General features: G+C 35.9%; 1 protein-coding gene across 2 annotated transcripts in view; it reads left to right on the forward strand.

The window, feature by feature from the left end:
• DACH2 (dachshund family transcription factor 2) overlaps positions 1 to 24,718 on the forward strand; it is a 180,806-nt gene that overhangs the window by 150,971 nt on the left and 5,117 nt on the right. For both annotated transcript variants that reach the window (XM_049107473.1, XM_049107472.1), the window contains exons 6-7: positions 4,202 to 4,348; positions 13,053 to 13,118. In XM_049107473.1, coding sequence (XP_048963430.1) covers positions 4,202 to 4,348; positions 13,053 to 13,118 — 213 coding nt within the window. The remainder of the gene's footprint in view (positions 1 to 4,201; positions 4,349 to 13,052; positions 13,119 to 24,718) is intronic.

Consider the following 24,718-nt stretch of genomic DNA (forward strand, 5'->3'; position numbering starts at 1 on the left):
GCCAATAATTTTCACCTTTTCCTTACATTTACCTTAAATACTAAATAGCAGCAAGAGTGTCGATTGTGAATTTCAACTTCTTCTCTTCTCTGCTTATTCTTCTATGGAAGGGTAACAAAGTAAATGCTAAATAAAATAGAGAGTGAGAAGGGGAAGGAAAAAAAGAGAAAATCCACAAGATAGATAATGCCTCCTTAACCAAGGAAGAATAATTCCAGTTGAGTGAAATCCACTAACTTTACCTTATTCCAAAGTTGTATATTATATTCCAAAATTTTTGGCAAGCAATTGAAAACTTACAGTATATTTTCCTTAAGGCCCAGGAATCATTATTAGTCCAGTTCAAAATATAAATTCAGTCACTTCATTTAAAAAGAATTAAATGTCTTTAAAAAATAAAATCTTAAAAAAATGGAGGAAACCTGGTTGGCTCAGTTAGTAGAGCATGTGACTCCTGATCTCAAGACTATAAGTTCAAACCCTACATTGGGTGGAGAGTTCAAATAAATAAACAAACAAATAAATACAATCTTAAAAACAAAAGAATTAAACCTCTCATTATCTTGTCAAAATCATTAAATACTATTAAGCAAAACCTAACTTGTCTTTTTAAAGTTTAGAAAAATCCATTTATATCTGGTGTTTGATATGCAAAATAATTATAATTAACAATCATAAAAACACACATTTTTAGTAGAATGATTTTTTATACTAAAGAACTTAATAATCATATGTCAAATATAACATTCCCAGATTAGCATATGTGTAACTACTACATAGAGTAAAATTGGCTTCTAACTTTTAGAGTTATACCAATTTCTGTTCATTAACTCCTCTTAGATTCTTGAGGTATATCTTTATAATTACTATCACATCTATTATCTTTTAAAAAGGTCTAGACAGGGACACCTGGGTGGCTCAGCAGTTGGGCATCTGCCTTCCAATCAGGGCATGATCCCGGGATCCTGGATCAAGTCCCACATCAGGCTCCTTGCAGGGAGCCTGCTTCTCCCTCTGCCGATGTCTCTGCTGTGTCTCTCATGAATAGATAAATAAAATCTTTAAAAAAAGGCTAGACATGATAGGGGCACCTGAGTATCTCAGTTTGTTGAGCACCGGCCTTCAGCTCAGGTTATGATCCTGGGGTCCTGGGATCAATCCCCAAGTTGAGCTCCCTGCTCAGCAGAAAGCTTGCTTCTCCCTCTCTTCTCCATCTTTCTCCCTTTCCCTCTACCCATGCTCCCCCATCACCCTTCGTGCTCTCCCCCCATTCCTGCTCCTGCTCTCTGACACACCATGTTGTCTCACTTGCACTCTCAAATAAAATCTTTAAAAAAATAAAAAGGCCTAGACATGGTTGACGTAATATTATATCTATTATCAAATTTATTCTAAAGTATTTGTATTTAATAAATGTAGCACATTATGATGTAATAATAATACCACTGCTACTATCATTACATACCACATTATCACTACTACTATCATTACTGTCACTACTACTACTACTACTACTACTACTACTGGTGGGTAATGCTTATCAATTGTTATGTGCTAAGCACTGTTTTTAACATTTTACATCTAATTACTCACAATTATAGGAAACTACTCTGTTATCCTCAATTGATGTAGAAAAATTATGTACTTCATCTCTATGAAGCTCAGTATTCTCATCTATTACAATAGTTGAACTGGATAATAACTTAAATTCCTTTCTAGTTCCCTAAATATCTCATATCCACTATAACTAACTTTTTATTACAAAAGGGGAACTTTTTATCTGAAGTCATATGATAGAAAAGAAAGAGGGGGAGGAATTGATCTTATGCTTAGAAGTAACAACAGTCCAAGTATATCAAAAGAATAGTAACTATATATTCGTATAAAACTACATGTGTAAATATTATATTATTTAATGCTATCATTAAATGCATGTAGTTAGTGAAAGTAGAAAATAATTTTCTACCACTTCTACCATTGCCATACAATTGGATGTTTATTATAAAGCATATGCACTGGAAAGGTGAAAGCAAAAAGAAGTAAATTGTATGTATAATTCTGGTTATAATAAAACTATTATTTTATATATAATATTATATATTATTATCTTTTTTTCCAATTAAAATGTAATGAGATATAGTCCCAGAAAATGCTCAGTACATATTAGGTCCAAAATACATGAAAGTTATTATTATTTATTTATATATTTAAAAATGTAATATGCTAATGCTGTGGGATTGTTGAACACGGTGGTCAAGAGAGAATTCTTGAGACATTTTATGGTGCAACTTAATAAGTTTATTGAAGTAGCACGAGGACAGGACCCACGGGCAGAAAGAGCTGTACTTTTTGCTATATGAAGCTGGTGGTTATAAGCTTAGTACTCAAAGGGGAGGAGATGTGCAAGGATTATTATAGCATAAATGTCTTCTTCAAATAGCTTCACATAAAACTGCTTTCACAAGATTTCTCAGATGCTAATCATTCAGTTCATATTAGCTATGAGTGGGTTTACCCACAGTCATGAGATCCTTTAAAAGTGTAGCAGTCAGCACATATGTGATCACTATCAAAACAACGCAGTCTATAGGTCAGTCTTCTGAGCTAAAGGTGAACATTTTTTCTGCTTCTATCTCTCCTCACTGTGCCATTGTAATATACATAATCATAAATTTCAAGAAAAACTATATTATAGAATACTTTTGAGCCAATAATTTTACTGGAAGCAAAATTGTGTATTATCAAGGACATTAAGTTATAAATTATTTTTAATAAATTAAGATTTCTGATTTAAGTAATTTGTTAAATGCTTTATATTAATGATGATAAATAAGTATAATTAAAATAGAAAAACAGCTTTATGTTGAACCTCATTTAATAATCTTTTACCCAAACCAACAGAAACCAGGGGTGCCTGGGTGGCTTGTCAGTTAAGCATCAGATTCCTGGTTTTGGCTCAGGTCATGATCTCCTGAGTTGTATGATAGATCCCACACTCAGTGGGGAGTCTGCTTGAAGATTCTCTCCCTCTGCCCTTCCTCACTCTCAAAATAAATAAATCTTTTAAAAAAATAACAGAAACCATACATTCTCAGTGTCTTTGTTTCAAGTTTTCCAATTTTGTTATTACCTCAAAGCTCTGAATTTTTGTTTCACATGAATGTAAATTTACATGGGTGTCTAATTCTTTTCAAGTTGCTGAAGGTTACTTATTTATTTATTTATTTAGATTTTATTTATTTATTTGAGAGAGAGAGAGAGAGAGAGAGAGGCAGAGACACAGGCAGAGGGAGAAGCAGGTTCCATTCCATGCAGGAAGCCTGATATGGAACTCCATCCTGGGTCTCCAGGACCACATCCTGGGCTGAAGGTGGTGCTAAACTGCTGAGCAACTGGGGCTGCCCAGCTGTAGGTTATTTATGTGAAAGACATTGAACTGTGAAATAAATACAAGTGAAACAAATTAGCATCATAATTAGTTTAAAATATATTTTAATTATATGTGAACACTTTAAACATTTTTTAAATGCCAAAATTTTAAAGTTTGCATATTTCTTGAATGTTTTTCTACTTTCACAATAAAAAATATCTTCAATTTTTAAAAACTGATTCAGGGGGACCTGGGTGGTTCAGTGGTTAAGCATCTGCCTTTGGTCAGGTCATGATCCCAGGGTCCTGGGATCAAGTCCCACATCAAGCTCCCACTGGGGAGCCTGCTTCTTCCTCTGCCTGTGTCTCTGTCTCTGTGTTTCTCATAAATAAATAAATAAAATCTTTAAAAAAGTAAAATTAAAAAGAATGATTCAGAAAGACTGTAAAGATTGGTAGGCTTAAAACCCTTCTATGAGCCAATATATTGAAGGAACCCAATAATTCTATCTAAGAAATTATCAAACATTTAATGCTATCACTAAGTGCATGTAGTTAGTGAAGGTACAAAATAATTTTCTACCACGACTACCATTGCCATACAAATGCATGTTTATTATAAAGCGTATGAACTGGAAAGGTGAAAGCAAAAAGAAGTAAATTGTATGATTTAACACTCTGGTTGAACCTAATGAGATCTGGAACCAAAATAAACTAATGATATGCATTTATGTCTCTCTCAGTATCTATTTATGGTTTATAATCCACCAAAATAGGCAACATTATTTTATTGACTAAAGTTTTGCCAACTAATTACCTTTTCACGTTTCAGCTACCATGCAAAAACGTCTGAAGAAGGAGAAAAAAGCCAAGAGAAAACTGCAGGAAGCCTTGGAATATGAATCAAAGCGCCGGGAACAAGTGGAACAAGGATTTAAGCAAGCCACTACTAGTGACAGTGGCCTGAGAATCTTGAAAGGTAGTATTTGTTTTTTTTTGTTTGTATGTTTTGTTTTTTTTAATAAATTAATTTTTTATTGGTGTTCAATTTACCAACATACAAACACCCAGTGCTCATCCCGTCAAGTGTCCCCCTCAGTGCCCGTCACCCACTCACCCCCACCTCCCGCCCTCTGCCCCTTCCACCAGTCCTAGTTCGTTTCCCAGAGTTAGGAGTCTTTATGTTCTGTCTCCCTTTCTGATATTTCCCACACATTTCTCCTCCCTTCCCTTATATTCGCTTTCACTATTATTTATATTCCCCAATGAATGAGAACTTATCATGTTTGTCCTTCTCCGATTGACTCATTTCACTCAGCATAATACCCTCCAGTTCCATCCACCTTGAAACAAATGGTGGGTATCTGTCATTTCTATTTCTAATGGCTGAGTAATATTCCATTGTATACATAAACTACATATTCTTGACCCATTCATCTTTCGATGGACACCGAGGCTCCTTCCACAGTTTGGCTATTGTGGACATTGCTGCTAGAAACATTGGGGTGCAAGTGTCCCAGCGTTTCATTGCATCTGAATCTTTTGGGTAAATCCCCAACAGTGCAATTCCTGGGGCGTAGGGTAGGTCTATTTTTAACTCTTTGAGGAACCTCCACACAGTTTTCCAGAGTGGCTGCACCAGCTCACATTCCCACCAACAGTACAAGAGGGTTCCCTTTTCTCCACATCCTCTCCAACATTTGTGGTTTCCTGCCTTGTTAATTTTCCCAATTCTCACTGGTGTGAGGTGGTACCTCATTGTGGTTTTGATTTGTATTTCCCTGATGGTAAGTGATGCAGAGCATTTTCTCATGTGCATGTTGGCCATGTCTATGTCTTCCTCTGTGAGATTTCTCTTCAGGTCTTTTGCCCATTTCATGATTGGATTGTTTGTTTCTTTGGTGTTGAGTTTAATAAGTTCTTTATAGATCTTGGAAACTAGCCCTTTATCTGATAGGTCATTTGCAAATATCTTCTCCCATTCTGTAGGTTGTCTTTGAGTTTTGTTGACTGTATCCTTTGCTGTGCAAAAGCTTCTTATCTTGATGAAGTCCCAATAGTTGATTTTTGCTTTTGTTTCTTTTGCCTTCGTGGATGTATCTTGCAAGAGGTTATTGTGGCCGAGTTCAAAAAGGGTGTTGCCTGTGTTCTCCTCTAGGATTTGGATGGAATCTTGTCTCACATTTAGATCTTTCATCCCTTTGGAGTTTATCTTTGTGTATGGTGAAAGAGAGTGGTCTAGTTTCATTCTTCTGCATGTGGATGTCCAATTTTCCCAGCACCATTTATTGAAGAGACTGTCTTTCTTCCAATGGATAGTCTTTACTGCTTTATCAAATATCAGTTGACCATAAAGTTCAGGGTCCACTTCTGGGTTCTCTATTCTGTTCCACTGATCTATGTGTCTGTTTTTGTGCCAGTACCACACTGTCTTGATGACCACATCTTTGTAGTACAACCTGAAATCTGGCATTGTGATGCCCCCAGATATGGTTTTCTTTTTTTAATTCCCCCTGGCTATTCGGGGTCTTTCTGATTCCACACAAATCTTAAAATAATTAGTTCTAACTCTCTGAAGAAAGTCCATGGTATTTTGATAGGGATTGCATTAAACGTGTAAATTGCCCTGGGTAACATTGACATTTCCACAATATTAATTCTGCCAATCCATGAGCATGGAATATTTTTCCATCTCTTTGTGTCTTCCTCAATTTCTTTCAGAAGTGTTCTATAGTTTTTATATAGTTTTATAGATCGTTTTATAGTTGTATAGATGTTTATAGTTTTATAGATCCTTTACCTCTTTGGTTAGGTTTATTCCTAGGTATCTTCTGCTTTTGGTTGCAATTGTAAATAGGATTGACTCCTTAATTTCTCTTTCTTCAGTCTCATTGTTAGTGTATAGAAATGCCATTGATTTCTGGGCATTGATTTTGTATCCTGCCACGCTACCAAATGGCTGTATGAGTTCTAGCAATCTTGGGGTGGAGGCTTTTGGGTTTTCTATGTAGAGTATCAGGTCATCAGCGAAGAGGGAGAGTTTGATTTCTTCTTTGCCAATTTGAATGCCTTTAATGTCTTTTTGTTGTCTGATTGCTGAGGCTAGGACTTCCAATACTATGTTGAATAGCAGTGGTGAGAGTGGACATCCCTGTCTTGTTCCTGATCCTAGGGGAAAGGCTCCCAGTGCTTCCCCAATGAGAATGATATTTGCTGTGGGCTTTTCGTAGATGGCTTTTAAGATGTTGAGGAAAGTTCCCTCTATCCCTACACTCTGAAGAGTTTTGATCAGGAATGGATGCTGTATTTTGTCAAATGCTTTCTCTGCATCTAATGAGAGGATCATATGGTTCTTGGTTTTTCTCTTGCTGATATGATGAATCACATTGATTGTTTTACGAATGTTGAACCAGTCTTGTGTTCCGGGGATAAATCCTCTTGGTCATGGTGAAAATTTTCTTAATGTGCTCTGGATCCTATCGGCTAGTATCTTGTTGAGAATTTTTGCATCCATGTTCATCAGGGATATTGGTCTGTAATTCTCCTTTTTGGTGGGGTCTTTGTCTGGTTTTGGAATTAAGGTGATGCTGGCCTCATAGAACGAATTTGGAAGTACTCCATCTCTTTCTATCTTTCCAAACAGCTTTAGTAGAATAGGTATGATTCCTTCTTTAAACATTTGATAGAATTCCCCTGGGAAGCCATCTGGCCCTGGACTCTTGTGTCTTGGGAGGTTTTTGATGACTGCTTCAATTTCCTCCCTGGTTAATGGCCTGTTCAAGTTTTCTATTTCTTCCTGTTCAGTTTTGGTAGTTTGTGGCTTTCCAGGAATGCGTCCATTTCTTTAGGTTGCCTAATTTATTGGCGTATAGCTGTTCATAATATGTTTTTAAAATCGTTTGTATTTCCTTGGTGTTGGTAGTGATCTCTCCTTTCTCATTCATGATTTTATTATTTTGACTCTTCTCTCTTCTTTTTAATAATACTGGCTAATGGTTTATCTATCTTATTAATTCTTTCATAAAACCAACTCCTGGTTCTGTCGATCTGTTCCACAGTTCTTCTGGACTCGATTTCATTGAGTTCTGCTCGAATTTTAATTAACTCTCTTCTTCTGCTGGGCGTAGGGTCCATCTGCTGTTTTTTATCTAGCTCCTTTTTGTGTAAGGTTAGCTTTTGTATGTGAGTTCTTTCCAGTTTTTGAATGGATGCTTGTATTGCGATGTATTTCCCCCTTAGGACTGCTTTTGCTGCATCCCAAAGATTTTGAATGGTTGTATCTTCATTCTCATTAGTTTCCATGAATCTTTTTAATTCTTCCTTAATTTCCTGGTTGAACCTTTCATCTTTTAGCAGGATGGTCCTTAACCTCAACGTGTTTGAAATCCTTTCAAACTTCTTGTTGTGATTTAGTTCTAATTTCAAGGCATTATGGTCTGAGAATATGCAGGGGACAATCCCAATATTTTGGTATCGGTTCAGACCCGATTTGTGACCCAATATGTGGTCTATTCTGGAGAAAGTTCCATGTGCACTTGAGAAGAATGTGTATTCAGTTAAGTTTGGATGTAAAGTTCTGTAGATATCTGTGAAATCCTCTGGTCCAGAGTATCACTTAAAGCTCTCGTTTCTTTGGAGATGTTGTGCTTAGAAGACCTATTGAGGGTAGAAAGAGCTAGATTGAAGTCACCAAGTATCAGTGTATTATTATCTAAGTATTTCTTCACTTTGGTTATTAATTGGTTTAAATATTTGGCAGCTCCCACATTCGGGGCATATATATTGAGGATTGTTAAGTCCTCTTGTTGGATAGATCCTTTAAGTATGAGATAGTGTCCCTCTTCATCTCTCACTACAGTCTTCGGGGTAAATTTTAGTTTATCTGATAGAAGGATGGCTACCCCTGCTTTCTTTTGAGAACCATTTGAATGGTAAATTGTTATCCAACCCTTTATTTTCAGACTGTAGGTGTCCTTCTGTCTAAAATTAGTCTCTTGTAGACAGCAAATAGATGGGTCCTGCTTTTTTATCCAGTCTGAAACCCTGCGCCTTTTGATGGGGTCATTAAGCCCATTCACGTTCAGAGTTACTATTGACAGATATGAGTTTAGTGTCATCATGATATCTATTCAGTCCTTGTTTTTGTGGATTGTTCCACTGAACTTCTTCTTAAAGGGGAATTTTAAGAGTTCCCCTTAAAATTTCTTGCAGAGCTGGTTTGGAGGTCACATATTCTTTCAATTCCTGCCTGTCTTGGAAGCTCTTTATCTCTCCTTCCATTTTGAATGAGGGCCTTGCTGGATAAAGTATTCTTGGTTGCATGTTCTTCTCATTTAGGACCCTGAATATATCCTGCCAGCCCTTTCTCGCCTTCCAGGTCTCTGTGGAGTGGTCTGCTGTTACCCTAATATTCCTCCCCATAAAAGTCAGGGCTTTCTTGTCTCTTGGTGCTTTAAGGATCTTCTCTTTATCTTTGGAATTTGCAAGCTTCACTATTAATTGTCGAGGTGTTGAACGGTTTTTATTGATTTTAGGGGGGGATCTCTCTATTTCCTGGATCTGAATGCCTGTTTCCCTTCCCAGATTAAGAAAGTTTTCAGCTAGGGTTTGTTCAAATACATATTCTGGCCCTCTGGCCCTTTCGGTGCCCTCTGGAACCTCAATTAAACGTAGGTTTTTCTTCCTCAGGCTGTCGTTTATTTCCCTTTATCTGTCTTCATGGTCTTTTAATTGTCTGTCTTTTTTTTCTCATTTTCCCTCTTTGCCATCCACTTGTCTTCTATGTCACTCACTCCTTCTTCCACCTCGTTATCCCTTGTCATTGGGACTTCTAGTTTGGATTGCATCTCATTCAATTGATTTTTAATTTCTGGCTGATTGGATCTAAATTCTGCAGTCATGAAGTCTCTTGAGTCCTTTATGGTTTTTTCTAGAGTCACCAGTAGCTGTATAATAGTGCTTCTGAATTGGCTTTCTGACATTGAATTGTAATCCAGATTTTGTAACTCTGTGGGAGAGAGGACTGTTTCTGATTCTTTCTTTTGAGGTGAGGTTTTCCTTCTAGTCATTTTGCTTAGTGCAGAGTGGCCAAAAACAAGTTGTATTGGGAAAAGGAGAAAAAGAGAGAGAGAGAGAAGGAAATAAAAGAGAAAAAGAAAAAAGGAAGAAAAACAGGAAAAAAGAGAAGAAAAAGAGAAAGAAAAAGAAAGATGAAAAAAAGGGGGGGGGAAGCAATCAGAAAAAAAAAAAAACAACAACACACGGGGGAGTATCTTCTGCTTCTGTGTACTTTAAGTCCCTTGACTTCCCCTGGAACTTGTCCGTCTAGCTGGTCTTCTGGGGGAGGGGCCTGTTGTGCTGATTTTCAGGTGTTAGCACTTCGGGGAGCTGCTCTGCCCCCTGCCTGGTGCAGGTCTCAGTGGGGTTTGTTTACCCCGTGAGGCCCCTGGAGGAACAACCCCAGTGGCGGCGGCAGCTCTGGAAACCTGGTTTCAGCCCCTGCAGTAACTGCGGAGCTCTCCGTCCAAAGGGGCCTGGATGCTCCGGGGCGGGGCCGCTGATCTGCTCAGCTTGGGGTCGCCTGGTGGCAGGAGCGTCCTTGCTGTCCTGGGCCCTCCTGGCCTCTGCCTGTCCAGGGGGGAGGCCAGATCCTGGGCTGTGTCCCGGCGCCATGTGCTCCTGGTCTGCGCTGTTGGATTCGCTCCCGGCCTCGCAGACCCCACCGCGGAGCCGCCGCCCGAGCCCCTCCGAGTCCTGCCGTGCGCGCTGCATCCCTTTAGGGAGCTCGGCGCACTCTCCTGGGACCGCAGGTGTCTGCTAGTGTCCCAGGGAGCCCGAGGGCATCCCCGCCCTCCTGGGGTCCTGCTCTAACTCCCTGCGGGTGCCTTTCACCCGGGAAGGTCGGTGCAGCTCCTGCTTCTCCGGGACGGGGCTCTCCTGTCCTGGGGTCACTCGCCCCAGCCTTAGCCCGGCTCCTCGCGGGGCTCCTCCCCCTTGGATGCCTTTTGTTTCTTTATTTCTTACCCCCGCCCCGCCCCGTCGTCCTACCTTGATAGAAGCGCGAACTCTTGTCACTGTAGCATTCCAGCTGTTCTTTTTTAAAATCTCAGTCCGAATTCGTAGATTTTCAGGATGATTTGAAGGTTATCTATGTAGTTTGGTGGGGACAGGTGATTTGGAGACCCTACTCTTCCTCTATCTTGCCCCTCTTGAAAGGTAGTATTTGATTTGACTTTAACTCTCAAGGTACAGAAAGAAAAAAAAAACCAACCTGATTTATTTTTTTATAATATATATATATATTTTTAATTTTTATTTATTTATGATAGTCACACAGAGAGAGAGAGAGAGAGAGGCAGAGACACAGGCAGAGGGAGAAGCAGGCTCCATGCACCGGGAGCCCGACGTGGGATTCGATCCCCGGTCTCCAGGATCGCGCCCTGGGCCAAAGGCAGGCGCCAAACCGCTGCCCTACCCAGGGATCCCAAAAACAACCTGATTTAAAAAGAGAGAGGAAGAGAGAAAGAAAGACAGAAAGAAGAAAGAAAGAGAGAGGGAAAGGAGGGAAGGAAGGAAAACCTAGAAAAAAAAAGAAGGAAGGGAGGGTGAAAAGGAAGGAGAAAAGGAAGAAAGGGAAAGAGGAAGGCAGGGAGGAAGGGAGGAAAGAAGGAAAAGAAGGAAGGAAGGAAAGAAGGAAGGAAGAGGCTTTGTTCAACAATAATTTAAAAATCAATTTGAGGCCAGGCTCTTTAGGTTATGAATTAAATGTGTCAAAATAATCCCTATTCTGGGAGATACAAATATCCTAGGAATAACATGAAACCCTGCTGACTTTTGCAATAGAAACAGTAATGCTGATAACCTTCTTGTTTTTAAAATGTAAGTATTTTATGTCCACTCATTTTAAAATATGCTGATAATTGGTCTACTCTTTTTAAATAAGTTATAGGATGCTGATTTATTTAATGTAGATTGTATCAGTGTTGGGGGTTTAAGGAGGGCCTGGATGAAAAAAAATGTTCTAAGTACATTCCTAGGGACGTCTGGGTGGCTCAGCAGTTGAGCATCTGCCTTTGGCTTAGGGCATGATCCCGGAGTTCCAGGATCAAGTCCCATATTGGGCTTCCTGCATGGAGCCTGCTTCTTCCTCTGCCTGTGTCTCTGCCTCTTTCTCTCTGTGTCTCTCATGAATAAATAAATAAAATATTTTTTAAAAAATTTAAGTACATTCCTGGAGATTCTGTTAGAAGAAATGCTTCTGTCATGAATTTTCTTAATTCCAATATTTTTCTGATTACACTGTCAATTATGAAACTCCACAACATCATCTCATCTCATAGAATATTCAGGTTCTTCTTTCATTGCACACTAACAGCTTGTGTTTTTAACTGACATGTTAAATATACATATGTATATTAACTGCTATGTGTGTGTAGCAAATATAAACTGAAGAATTTTACACAAACATGCACACATACCCCATATACATGCATGACACACACATAAGACTAAAAGGGTGCTTCAGTGTCCTATACTAAGAATGAGTAAGGGATTTTTTTTATAAATGTGAATCATATTCTTTCTTTCCAAAAGTTCAATTTCCTTTTCACTGTGACTGTCTTGGATCATTGTGTTCACAATCAATAGAAATAGTGTTACATTATTACCTCATCTTAACCATGCCTCATTGAAACACAGAAAAGAAGGAGTAATTATACATTAATATCTTACAAAATGGGACATCTCAGTGGGAGCCAGCATCCTTGCTTATCAAAGGTTTTAAAAATAACATTACTTGAGTAGCATGGGACATATGTTCTGTGCACTCATTATTATCATTCGAGGCCCTTGTCATTCTGAGGTGGCTTGAATTTTTTTACATATTTAAAATTCACCCATCCAGGTCTAGCTTTTCTATTATAGAGGAAAAACAGCTGTTTCTACAGCATGGTGGGTATCTTGTATTCAAATCATTTTATTCTCATATTAATCTTTGATGGCATTGGATGATATATTGGCATCTGTTGCCACATTACCCAAGGGTGCCCAAGCAAATGTGTATATATAGAAATGCTCATATAAAGCTGTGCTTCATGGATATGGATAGCTTTTAGATAATCACATCTCTTATTTAAAATTGAAAATAAAAACCTAACTTCTTATTTCTTTTTCTCATTTTTTTTCAGAAACAGTTCATGTATCTCTCTCTGCCTTTATAGCCAGTACTACATAAAGACCACAAACCACAACTGTGTTCTGATGTTCAGTATGCTTAGCATAGAGATATTCTCATCATCTATCATATTTTACAATTAAAAATATACCATAAGAATAGGGAACTTCCATTTATGTAATTGCATCAGTCTTTTTTCTTATTCTATAGTCAGGTCGTGTTACCTGATAGTATGAAGTAATTTTTATGGATAGATTATTTTCCTGAGAATTATCTCTAGAGAATGAAATAAAGAAGTATTTACTATATACTTGAAAATATATGTGAAATTGTAGAATTCAGCCATAGTTTATAATTCTCCCTCTTACCATTAAAAACAGACATACAAAAACAAAACCAAAAATGCCATCCAGAGTCTTGTGTTATTGATAGGACCAAATTACTGGTTTCACTTTAAATAGAATCAGAAAAAACAGAATTGTACCTTAATCTTGAATGTCCCTTCTTTCAGATACTGGAAATCCAGATGTTGAAATAGAAAACAATGGGACTCCTCATGATAGTACTGCTGTGCAAGGTACAGTAAACAGCATACTTCTCTCTATAACTGTGTGATATGGGGTGGGTATGTGCTCCTATATTGGTATTCTTTGTATGAATAAAATAAATAAGTTTAATTCTTCTTACTTTATGTCAGAGGCAGAAATCTTCAGTGATACATATATACATATAAAAAATATATATACATACATATATATGGACTAATAATTTTACATATACAATGTGGGCAAATTTCTTATATGTTTAGCTGTTACAAGTATGTATATTTATGTTTTAGGCATATTCTAAAAATGCTTAGCTGTGAATATAATTTACCTTTATGAGGTGTACAAAAATATACTTCAAAGAAATCTCACTACTGTTTGTAAAACTCACAGGTAAAATAATCATAACCTATCACTATGTTTAAAGCGTTCAAGGCAACACTTTTTATCAACCTTTAAATTCCAGTGCTAAATATAGATAACTTTAGAAACAATCTAAATATGGAAATAAAACCACGACTTTTAATTCATGATTTTCAAGATTCCCATAAATGCCTAGATCCTTTAAAGTATATAAAAATATTTAGTAGTAAGAAAATCGGTGAAAAAATTCAGTATAGAATTTCATTGGAGTGCAAAACAACCTGAAAATAGAAATTGAATTTAACCACTGGAGTTTTTCTAGTCTGATTCTAATGCAGTTTTCTAGCCCTCTGTATGCAGATTACTTTTGTTTTCATGTTTAATATGAAAAGATGTCTCACGCTAATAAAAAAGAAAAGACATCTCCATGAAAAAGTGATTTCCTAACTTCAGAAAGCAAGACAACAACCATGGATATGTTGTTGATAGAGGATTAACTAATCAATGCCTTTTCGTTATGTGATGTCTGGATCTACATGAAGGCAACAGAACTGGATGTGAAAAAAAGATCCATTCGTGTTCATTTGAGGGTCTCCATTTATGTGGCAGCTTTAGAATATTTAGAAACCCTGTTTCATGTAGATTTGCCCATCATTTTTACAGAACAAAGAATGTCAGAGCTCATGGATCTTCTGTTAATACCTGTCTCTGCTGAAGTTGAGTAGACCTAATTAATGCATTAATTTTGCTACGTGTGAAAATCATGTACGTTTATTTCATTCAGTGAAGATTTTGCTATTTCTTATTCTTCTTTTGCTTGCCTGCTTTCTTCCCTCAATTTAAAAGGTGTGTCTATGTGACCAAAACCAATATGGATGAGACGCTGTATTTATCCAATTAATTCACACCACAGTTAAATTTATGAGGAAAGCCCCACTAGTTGTGGGCTACCACTAGTTGAGTTTGCTACCACATATCAGGCCAAGGTAGAACCCTAAGCCTGAAGTGTTTAATGCCTTCTTAATTTGTGGCACACAAATATAATCCCAGTCTTTCATGGAATATTGAGCTCGATTGTGCCTCTCCTTTGATAGGATGTAAGGTCAGCTTTGGAACTGAGGATGTTAAAGCAAACATACCATCAGTGGTTTATATATTTCTTATCCTTTAATCCTATATTTCAATTCATTGCTGTTTGTTTAATGTATATTATTCCTTTAATTTGCAGCAGTAACATCTTTCCCAACTCTGAAATAAATACAAGCTTTTTTTTTTTTTTTTTTTTTACTGTTCTAAAGTTATTTCATTTCCATGCAACAAAAAACACATACCTTATTCATGGGAAGTTAGTTAGATGATATAAATTAAAAGCCTTCCATTTGATTTAAATTTTCTTATTTTAAACAAGTCTGTAAAGAATGGCTTTTGAATATTAATTTGTGGCTAGGGGTAGGGAACATTTAATATTTATTTTCATTGAGCATACTTTTAGTAAGTTCTATTCTTGCTGGCTAAACATGAGAGAATAGTACACCTTTAAAAGGATTAATGGGATTTATTTTAAAGCAAGGAAATCAACTTTTATTATTTTTTGAAATTATAAATCAAATTGTCTAATATATGTCTAATATATGTCATTAATAGTGTCAATATATGGTAAAAGTATGGCATATTAATGATTACTTGTTGAATGTCTGCATTTTAGTTTATGTTAAATAATCTTGATAAATGTAATGAAAATGGAAAAGTACACATTCTCATCTCTCATAGCATAGTATTAAAGCACTACAAATAATAAAGTTCCCATCATCAGTTTATGGAAAACTAGAGTGAATTATTTGTGTTAATATGACAGTAAAATCATAGTTTAATATCTAAAGTAAGTTTATTTTTTGAGCAAAAAAGAAAAAAAGATTTATTAGACAGTGAAATAGGTGCCTGAAAATATTATCAGAACTATCTTGAGTATAGGTCACAAAATCAATCAGTTCAAGTAACTACCTGAAAAGTCCCAATAATATTACTTATTATTTAATAGGCTCGGAATTGATAAAATACTTTTATATGCATATACGAACTTCAGAAAATGTATAATGCCAGAAAACATAAAATGAAACATTAGCCAATATTTTTTCATTCTTCCTAATGGATTTGCTCTTGTGTATTATAATTTTTATCTTTCAGGACATTTTTTTGATACTGATTTCATCTTTTCATTTCCCTCAATTACCCATTTTTTATTTGGGAAAAAATAATCATTTGCTAGCATTGTTTATGAGGATGAATTCATGCATGCCAATCTAATGCCATTTCCAAAACTCATCTTTTCATAGCAAACAATTCCAGCACCAGTGAATTCTTCTTTTTCTGTTGTCAATAGCTCTGCTGGAGAGAAATCTATCAATCTCCCAGTGCTCTCTCTTTTGAAATTAAATTAGTTCCAATGGGATATCTCCTTAAGAGAGTTCAAAGAGGACTAGGAAGGATGTTGCTTGGCCAGCTTTAAAAGTAATAAAGTCACATACAGTTTTATGATAATTATCACTTGGACTTTATTTTTTTTATTATTTTTTTTTCACTTGGACTTTAGTACAAAGATTCTTTGCACTAAGATTCTTTTTTTTAATTTTTTAAGATTATATTTATTTATTCATGAGAGACACACAGAGAGAGAAAGAGAGGCAGAGACACAGGCAGAGGGAGAAGCAGGCCCCATGCAGGGAGCCTGACACAGGACTCGATCTTGGGTCTCCAGGATCAGGCCCTAGGCCGAAGGCAGTGCTAAATCGCTGAGCCACCCAGGCTGCCCTGTACTAAGATTCTTATATATATTCTAAACCTCTTTAGCTTAGTTATTTCATGTCCTTTATGCTTTGAATGTTGTTTGATAGACAAGGTATGCATAAATCACCTTCTGTATCCCTTATCTTAGAAGGCTATTATAGCAGCTCCCTCTGAATATTTTAAAGTGATCAAACAATGAATACATACTCTGATGGCTCTGTCCACTATTGCTGGAGGTGAAGGATTCGGTGAAGCATATACACTAACATTCTCCCACCCAGATTCACAGAACTCAGTTGAGGGCCTGCAAGACAGCACATTAGCCATCTTATCAACCAATCTCTGTTTCACGTAAAATAAACATACTGGGTGTCATTAAGTGCACCTTCAGATCAATGGTTCTTGCAAATGACTTTCAAGTACCATTTGCGTAGTGCATTTTTGCTGATAAAAGCAAATTGAATTAGCACAACTACAAGTGCACTGATAAAAACTAAAACTGAACTGAACGGCAGTACCATCAGCTAACAAAGTAATATTTTCTCTTTACCATGTTCTGCCATTTAGTTATTATTCTATTGGAAATCTAATTATAACCCTTTTACTCCCTAGTCAAACTTCACAGTTTTTGCAAGCTTAGCACTGACAAGTGATTTCATTATATTTGATTGCCTGTGCCCAGATTGACTTAACTTCATGTAGAGACCTCTCAGTTTCTCAGATTCCCTATTTGCACGTTATAGCAACATCCTTTAATTAATCGGCATTAACAGCAGTAACATTAACTGCTGAACAGAAAATAACATCATTTTATGATCACAGGGAGAATTCTTTTGCGTGTTTATACCTGAGTTAACTTTTATATGTCTATATTTCATTGTTTAGGGCTACTGGTATAGTTGACAGTGCATGTTTCTTAAATTTTTGAGAATTGACATCATCATCTTACTAATAACAGATAAAATGAACCTAGGATATGAAGCTCTTAAGTTCTAGAAAACATACAACAGCCTTCATGAACTGACTTTCTAGATAAAAAAAAAAGTTCAAGGGAGATAGCATCATAAAGTGCAAGGTCTAAGTGACACAATGCTCCTGTTCCTGACATTGTATTTGTTCGGGGAAAACAAAACAAAACAAAACTTAAAAAGCAAACAAACTAGGAACTGCTTTTGCAAGGGTAATGTCCATCTGTATGACCAATTTTTACATTTGTGGGGGAGTTTTGTTTGTTTTTGTTTTTGTCTTGCCTACGTGTTTGACCATGACACAAAATGATTCACCACTGGAAGGTATTTTTCCATAAATATGGTGGAATCAAATAATTTTCCTTCCTTTTGCTACTAACACAACAGAAGTAGATATTAAATCTCATCTGCATGCTAAATGTAAACCAAAATTTGGTGCAAAAGATAAACCTATTAAATGTTTCCCTGCTGACCCATTTTTGCTAAAAAAAATTTGAAAGCTTATTCAGAGAATATGGACTAATCATTCTAAAATACAAAAAGCATGATCTCATCAATGCAGCACTTGGTGAAGATGCCACTGAAGAATTTTTTTTTGAAAAATTAACAGATTTTACTATATAATTTTTTTAAACAGAAAAGCCTTCTATATGGTGAAACACAGAGTCAGAGTTAAAAGAAAGCAAAGAGTAGTAGGGAATGGTTGCAGCATATTCAACCAAGAACTATTGCACCAAACATATGAAGAATTTCTACAGATATGTAACAAAAACACAAAGATGCCATAGACTCCAGGTCAATGGGATGGCCAGGTAATTTCTAGAAGAAAATGACTATAGTGGTGGCCTTGGAGGTGAGTTGGTTAGATCTCCCTTCAAGAGAACTTTCGATTAGTAGAGAAAAAGCTGATTGACAGCCTTAAGCTAGAGGATCTTTGGATCCACCGTGGTGGACATGCTGGGCCATGCTTCCTGTAGGCTGTTCCCAGCCAGTGACAGAGCATGGTGGGATCCTGGAACAAGGCCACCTTGGAAACTCGCCACTAGTCTGCTTGAGCCACTGATGAATTAAAAGCAAGGTGACTAAAGTGCCATTTGGCTCTAAAAGCAACAGACACAGTTTAATACTTCTATGCTAAAAAAACCCCACAATTATTATATATTACAACATGATTTAACATACATGTCTGTAATATAGAAAATCTAATATATATTTATACTATGAAATATATTTGAATATGTATATTCTCATCTACTCTCTCCAAATCAATTTGAGCAATGTCTACCCTTCCTTGATTTTTGAAACTTCCTTATAGTCCATCTTTGCAGCTCACTTGGTAACCCAGGATAACATCCCTCCTATGAGCTTCAGATGGCGTGCCAATATTTATTGGAAACACTTACCCATGGACTAAGGTTGTCATTGCAGAATCTGGTAGGATAGCAATGAAAGTGATGTTAGGAGCAAGTAAAGAGACTGGAAAAACTAAATTGCATATGATTACCAGCCGTGTATATGGCTTGACAAGAAAAACTAAAAGGAGATCAGATAGAATTTCTCTATAGGCTTTTCTACTCATTTCCACCAGATTGCGCTCTACATCTTTCTCTTGGGACTCCACAACTTCCGACTCTATCCTCATCAGTCATTAATTGTCCTCCCCTTTTATGTCTTATACTATGTTGAAAGGTATACGTAGGCACTTTAATATTCCCTTGTAAAGTGGAAATGTTCTTTTGTAAAGTGTATTAGCATGTCAGAGATTAGATTGTGGGAAGTGGGTCTTCTCTCCTCTTAAGTGCAGGAGCCTTTTACTACTCAGAGAAACTTTAGTGCAACTGCCATCATAGAGTGAAAAAAGACTAGGTAGTACACACCCCACAGAGTAGATTTTAGCATCTTTCTCTAAAGCAGCAGTATTATTTTTCCTGTAAGATTCATTAGGTGGCTCAAGTCATTTTATTTTCTCCCCCAGGAAGTATTTCTCTCATTTTCTTCATCCTTCACAGGATTTTTATCTTGATTGATGGTACCTCCCAGACCACATCATACCTTTATCTGTGAAATACCTGTCAGATTGTAGCACACATTATGTTTTTAGTTCTTTCTAAGGAGGATGTAAACAGCTTATATTATTTGAGAATTTACGGCTTGGTTGTCAAGGGGTGGCTTGCACCACCTACCACTACATTGTTAAAAGAATATTTGCAATGACTGAAAGGCTGCCACATGATGCTAACATAAAATCCCATCTACAAATCTAAGACTTACAATTCCAGTTATATCTCACCTACACAATATATGGATTTGGAGTCGTAGTGATAGCAAGACAGTGAGACTTGCAAGCCAAAATAGGTTGCTCTGCTACTCAGCATTTTGGAAGTCTATAGAAATAATTCATCAATCAAATATTTTTCTGACTATTATCTAGGAAGGATTGTTTAGCCTAACTCTGTAACTGCTTAACCAGTTACTTTATGTTCCATTCTCTGTACTTAGACAATATATTTTTAAGTTGAAATTTCTCTCTATCCCTCCCCAAACCCAGATAAGCTTGAGGAAAATGCAAAAGGAAAGCCTTTCTCTGACCCAAAATTCCTGTTTCACATTTGTGTCTTATTTTTTAAAATATTTTATTTATTTATTCATGAGAGAGAGAGAGAGAGAGGGAGAGAGAGAGAGAGGCAGAGACACAGGCAGAGGGAGAAACAGGCTCCACGCAGGGAGCCCGATGTGGGACTCGATCCCCGGTCTCCAGAATCACACCCTGGGCTGAAGGCAGCGCTAAACCGCTGAGCCACCCGGGCTGCCTCACATTTGTGTTTTAAATAAAAACACACGGCATTTTCATAGAAGGTTGTAATAACATGCTATTGTTGTCATACCATTTTTTAAAAATAAGTAGTAGAATAAAATGAAAAAAAAAGCAGAATGATGTTGCAGTCACATAAATGTGTTGTGGTTCTATGCCAATATGCTTATTGGATAATCCTAAAACAGGAATATTGAGAAAAAGAAAGGCAAGATCTAGTGTTTGTATACCCTGGTAAACTCTGTGCCATTCTTTTCTTTTTGGGACTTTAAGGAGGGGGAGGGCTTAATTTAAAAATGTAACTTACTGAGTGACTTAACTGAAACTTCTGAGAATATATTCAGGCATGGCTTCATCCAGGAACTCAAAGAATACATCAATTTAAGATATTCCCTTCCCATTCCATCCAGTGTCCCTACCCATGGAAGACTTTTTTTTATATTTGGCTAAGTTTTTCTGCTCCATTTAACAACATGTGGCAAGCCTAGGCTTATTTTTAGTTATTTCATTAGTAACAATTCCATCAGAAAGAAGATTTTGTCTTTGTGCCACTCTTAATACACATCCTCTACCAGGATTATCCCTGTATGATAGTTAAGAAAGGTATGATTAACCCCCATTTCTTAAGTAGGGAAATATCCTTGGAGAAGTTGATTGGCTTGCTATTGATAGTGGGTTCTAAAACATAGGAATCTTAACCCCCTCACCCATTAACCTCATTGTCAATTCATGTTGATATTATCACTTTCAATCCATCCTGTTATAAACTCTCATAGTCAGCTAGCTAGGATGTTTAACTAGACTGTAATATTATCCTATGCAAAACAATGCATTGGGACCTAGGTGGAAGAAAGATTTTCTAGTTTTAAACAAAAATAGTCTAAAACCAACTCTAATTAAATAATCACCTTTGCCTTAAAACTTTGCAGAGAGTGGGATAGTAGTTATAAAAATTACACAGATAAAGCTCTCTTTCCTATTTAAAACTGTGTAGAGAAGCTGAAATAAAAATAGGAAGAAATATTTCTATTTGTGGCAAAACTCACATCATCTATCAGAACAAACCTTAACAGATCCTCAGTTATATAACTTAAGCCAGAATTCTTTACTGTGGTCCATTAGCATAAAGTGTTATTTGTTTGCTATAAGGAACTTCTTTCTCATTTATAATAACCATATAGCAATCAGTTTTGGAAATTAAAGTAAATGTAAAGAAAATCATTCTTTAAATTTTATACAGACCTTCTTGACATCCCCCCAATCTGTTGACCCCCCCAGGTTTATAATTTACTTGTTTAGTGCATGAAAATTAACCTTAGTAATAATCTGCATACTTAAATTGAAATCTACTTTATATCAATAATGCAAATGATTATTTGGACAACATTTTCACCAATTTCTCTTTTAAGTTTAAAGAAAAAAGCCTGTTTATAAACATGTCTTCACTATTTCCTTATTATAAAGGAATAATAAACATAAATGTTTAAATGCTCTTATTTTTTAAAAAATACAAATGAATATCATGTTGATCTCAACATTGGAGAGTAGCCATTTAAATGAGTGAAGCAAAAAAAAATAAAAAAATAAAAAATAAAATAAAATGTGTGAAGCAAAATCTGCAACTCAAATTTCAAATTTCACAATCTCCTGGTAACTGCATTCCAACTGTCTATGGGAAATGTTGGATGTGGCTATTTTTAATGTTCAAGTAAACATTTAATGTTTTCCCATTACTTCCATTTTTATTTTCCTCCATATTTTGATTGTACATTTTGATTCCTTTGAAATGTAGGATTATGGTGTTTTTCTATTAGTTAAACATACAAAAGGAGTAGTTAAAAGTTATAAAAAGAACTTAATTGTATTTCTAAATATTATATTAAAATATTTACAATATTCATCCTAAATAAAACTCAAATAAATTTGTCCTTTATTTACAAAATATTTTGTGATTTATACACTTATGGAAGATGGGTAATATAACCTTAGATTTTTAGAGGAATGACATAGAAACATAAGCAACTTTTCACCATTTATAAGAAGTAGTTTAAAAATATGGCATTCCATATGTGACACAAGTGCTTAGAATGGCTTAATGTGGCTCCTAACATAGTCAGTGTTCCATAAATACTAGTTTTCATTTATTCTGTCTTTTCCTTTCTTTTCTCTGCAGGAAAGTAGAATTCAAGTACATCTAGAGCTCTTAGTGTGACTCAAATTTGCAAATCTGTGTACTAGACACATGCACTTTCACTGACATTTTATAAGTGGTCTTTGGAAGACACAATGTAGGAAGAGCACTTGTCTAGTAGTCAGAATTTTTCAGTCACTAACTGGCTAACTCAGTTACTAAGCTTGAGAAGTAATTTAACTTCTCTCTGCCTTAATTTTAGTAAAATAGTAATTATAGTATTTGCCTAATTATTCTCTTCAATAAGTTAGATCCATACTTTCTGACAAGTATGACAAATACTGGATTTTATTATTACTGTGCCCAATAAAATACATATGAAGTTAGCATTTGTTTTCATGTGTAGATTTTAGTAGGAATGAAATATTTGGCATGTAATTGACGTATAAAACTTCCTTTAAAACGTATTCTCTTCCGTATACAGTTACAGTAAATATATTTTTTATAATTTATCCTCATATGAGAATAGAAGTGTATCCATTCCACCTTTTTAGGGTGGGTCTTACAAAGACCAGGGATTAAATAATAGTGAAAAAGATAAAGAATTAATTCACAAACAAAATGAGTTAAAAGTGAGCAAGAAAGTTTCATGTTCCATTGTGATACAATTCGCAAAGAAAAGAAAACCTGTACTGATCTTTGTTTTGATTGGAGTATAAATATCAGAAATTTTGGGGAGCTAATAGTCAAGTGATTATGATTTTCAAGAAACTTTGATTTTTTTAGGACTTATAAAATCAATGTAAGACCGTGTTAAACAATGACTCTAAAACAATGCTTTCTCTAGACAAAGAGTAATCAAATGCTATACTATTCTATTATCTGCCCCATTCTTGCATTAGTCTACTTTTCCTATTCTCAAATTAGTAGCTCCATATTTAACTGGACCCCAAATTATTATCACTTATTTGATTTGCAAGTGCAAATCTCCAATGCCACATTCTGAATATGTTTCCACAAACAGGTAGAGCTCATAATTGACTGAATATTTAATTTGGATTGAACCTAAGAGTGAAGTGGAGCAGTAACCAGCACATTGTTTTATCTCTTTCTTATTCAGGCTAGAAAAGCATGGCCTTTCAGATGTGATCTTATTTAGTACCAAATAACATAGCGCCCATTTGAAGATTAGAAACACATCACTAGTTAAGCGATGTAAAGAAAACATAAAACTTACTACTTAGCTGGAGAAATCATTTACAAAATATTGTCATTAGTTCATGAATAAGGCAGATACCCCAAAAGAAAGTTTTGATAGCCCAAAGTATGCCTGTGATGAATCCTATCAGTTCTTAAGGAAATCTCATTGTCTTTTTTATAGTTTTTACTTAAATTCCAGTTAGTTAACATCAGTGTAATATTAGTGTACAACTTAGTGATTCAACAGTTATATACAATACCCAGTGCATATCAACACAGGTGCACTTTTTTTTTCAATTTTTTATTTAAATTCCAGTTAGTTAACATACAGTGCAATGTTGGTTTCAGGAGTAGAATTCAGTGAATCATCACTTGCATACAACACCCAGGGCTCATCATATCAAGTACACTCCCTAATCCCATTGTTTATATAAGTGATTAAGTGGTGAAGAAACACTTGGAAGAAAACATGAGCTCTGAGTAGGAAAAATAGCTTTTTCAAAACATAAATTAAACCTTCAAAAGCATAATAGACTAATTTCTTTGCAGCTTTTTTATTTTTTATTATTATTTTTTAAATATTTTATTTATTTATTCATGAGAGACACACAGAGACACAGGCAGAAGGAGAAGCAGGCTTCACACAGGGAGCCCGACGTGGGACTCAATCCCAGGTCTCCAGGACCAGGCCCTGGGTTGAAGCCAACGCTAAATCGCTGGGCCACTGGGGCTGCCCTTCTTTGCAGCTTTTTAAAAAGCAAATACAGGCTTCCAATTATGGAATGAACAAGCCACAGGAATAAAAGACAAAGCATAGAGAATAGTCAATGATATTGTAATAGCCCTGTGTGGTGACAGATGGTAGCTACACTTGTGGTGAGCATAAAACAACATATAGAGGTATTGAATCACTATGTTGTACACCTGAAGCTAATGTAACCCCATGTGTCAACTATATTTAATATGTTGGCAAATCGAACTTCAATAAGATAAATAGATATATGGAGATATAGAGATATATAACAAAAAATAAACAGTGAAAAGTTACTTTTAAATTACCATCCTGTCAGGGAAGGAAATCTCATCCAGAGGGGAAACTGCAATCATTAACAAAGATTTTGATTCAGGGAAAATGGTGTGGCCATTTATTCATGTTTTAGATCATGAAGGGGGAAAAACATTTCTTAATGCCTGGCTTGTTAAGCTAGTCATGCATTTCACTGCAGGTTGTAAAAACAGTAGAACATGCACAAGAGGCTCATAAGCATATTTTAGAGTTAGGAAATATCATTTACACTATTTTTATATTGTCAGTATCACCCCTAGATAATAAGAATAAGCTTTAAACTACTGTAAATCTACAGTTTTGCTCAC

This window comes from Canis lupus, chromosome X, assembly GCF_003254725.2.
Source record: "Canis lupus dingo isolate Sandy chromosome X, ASM325472v2, whole genome shotgun sequence".
NCBI lineage: Eukaryota > Metazoa > Chordata > Mammalia > Carnivora > Canidae > Canis > Canis lupus.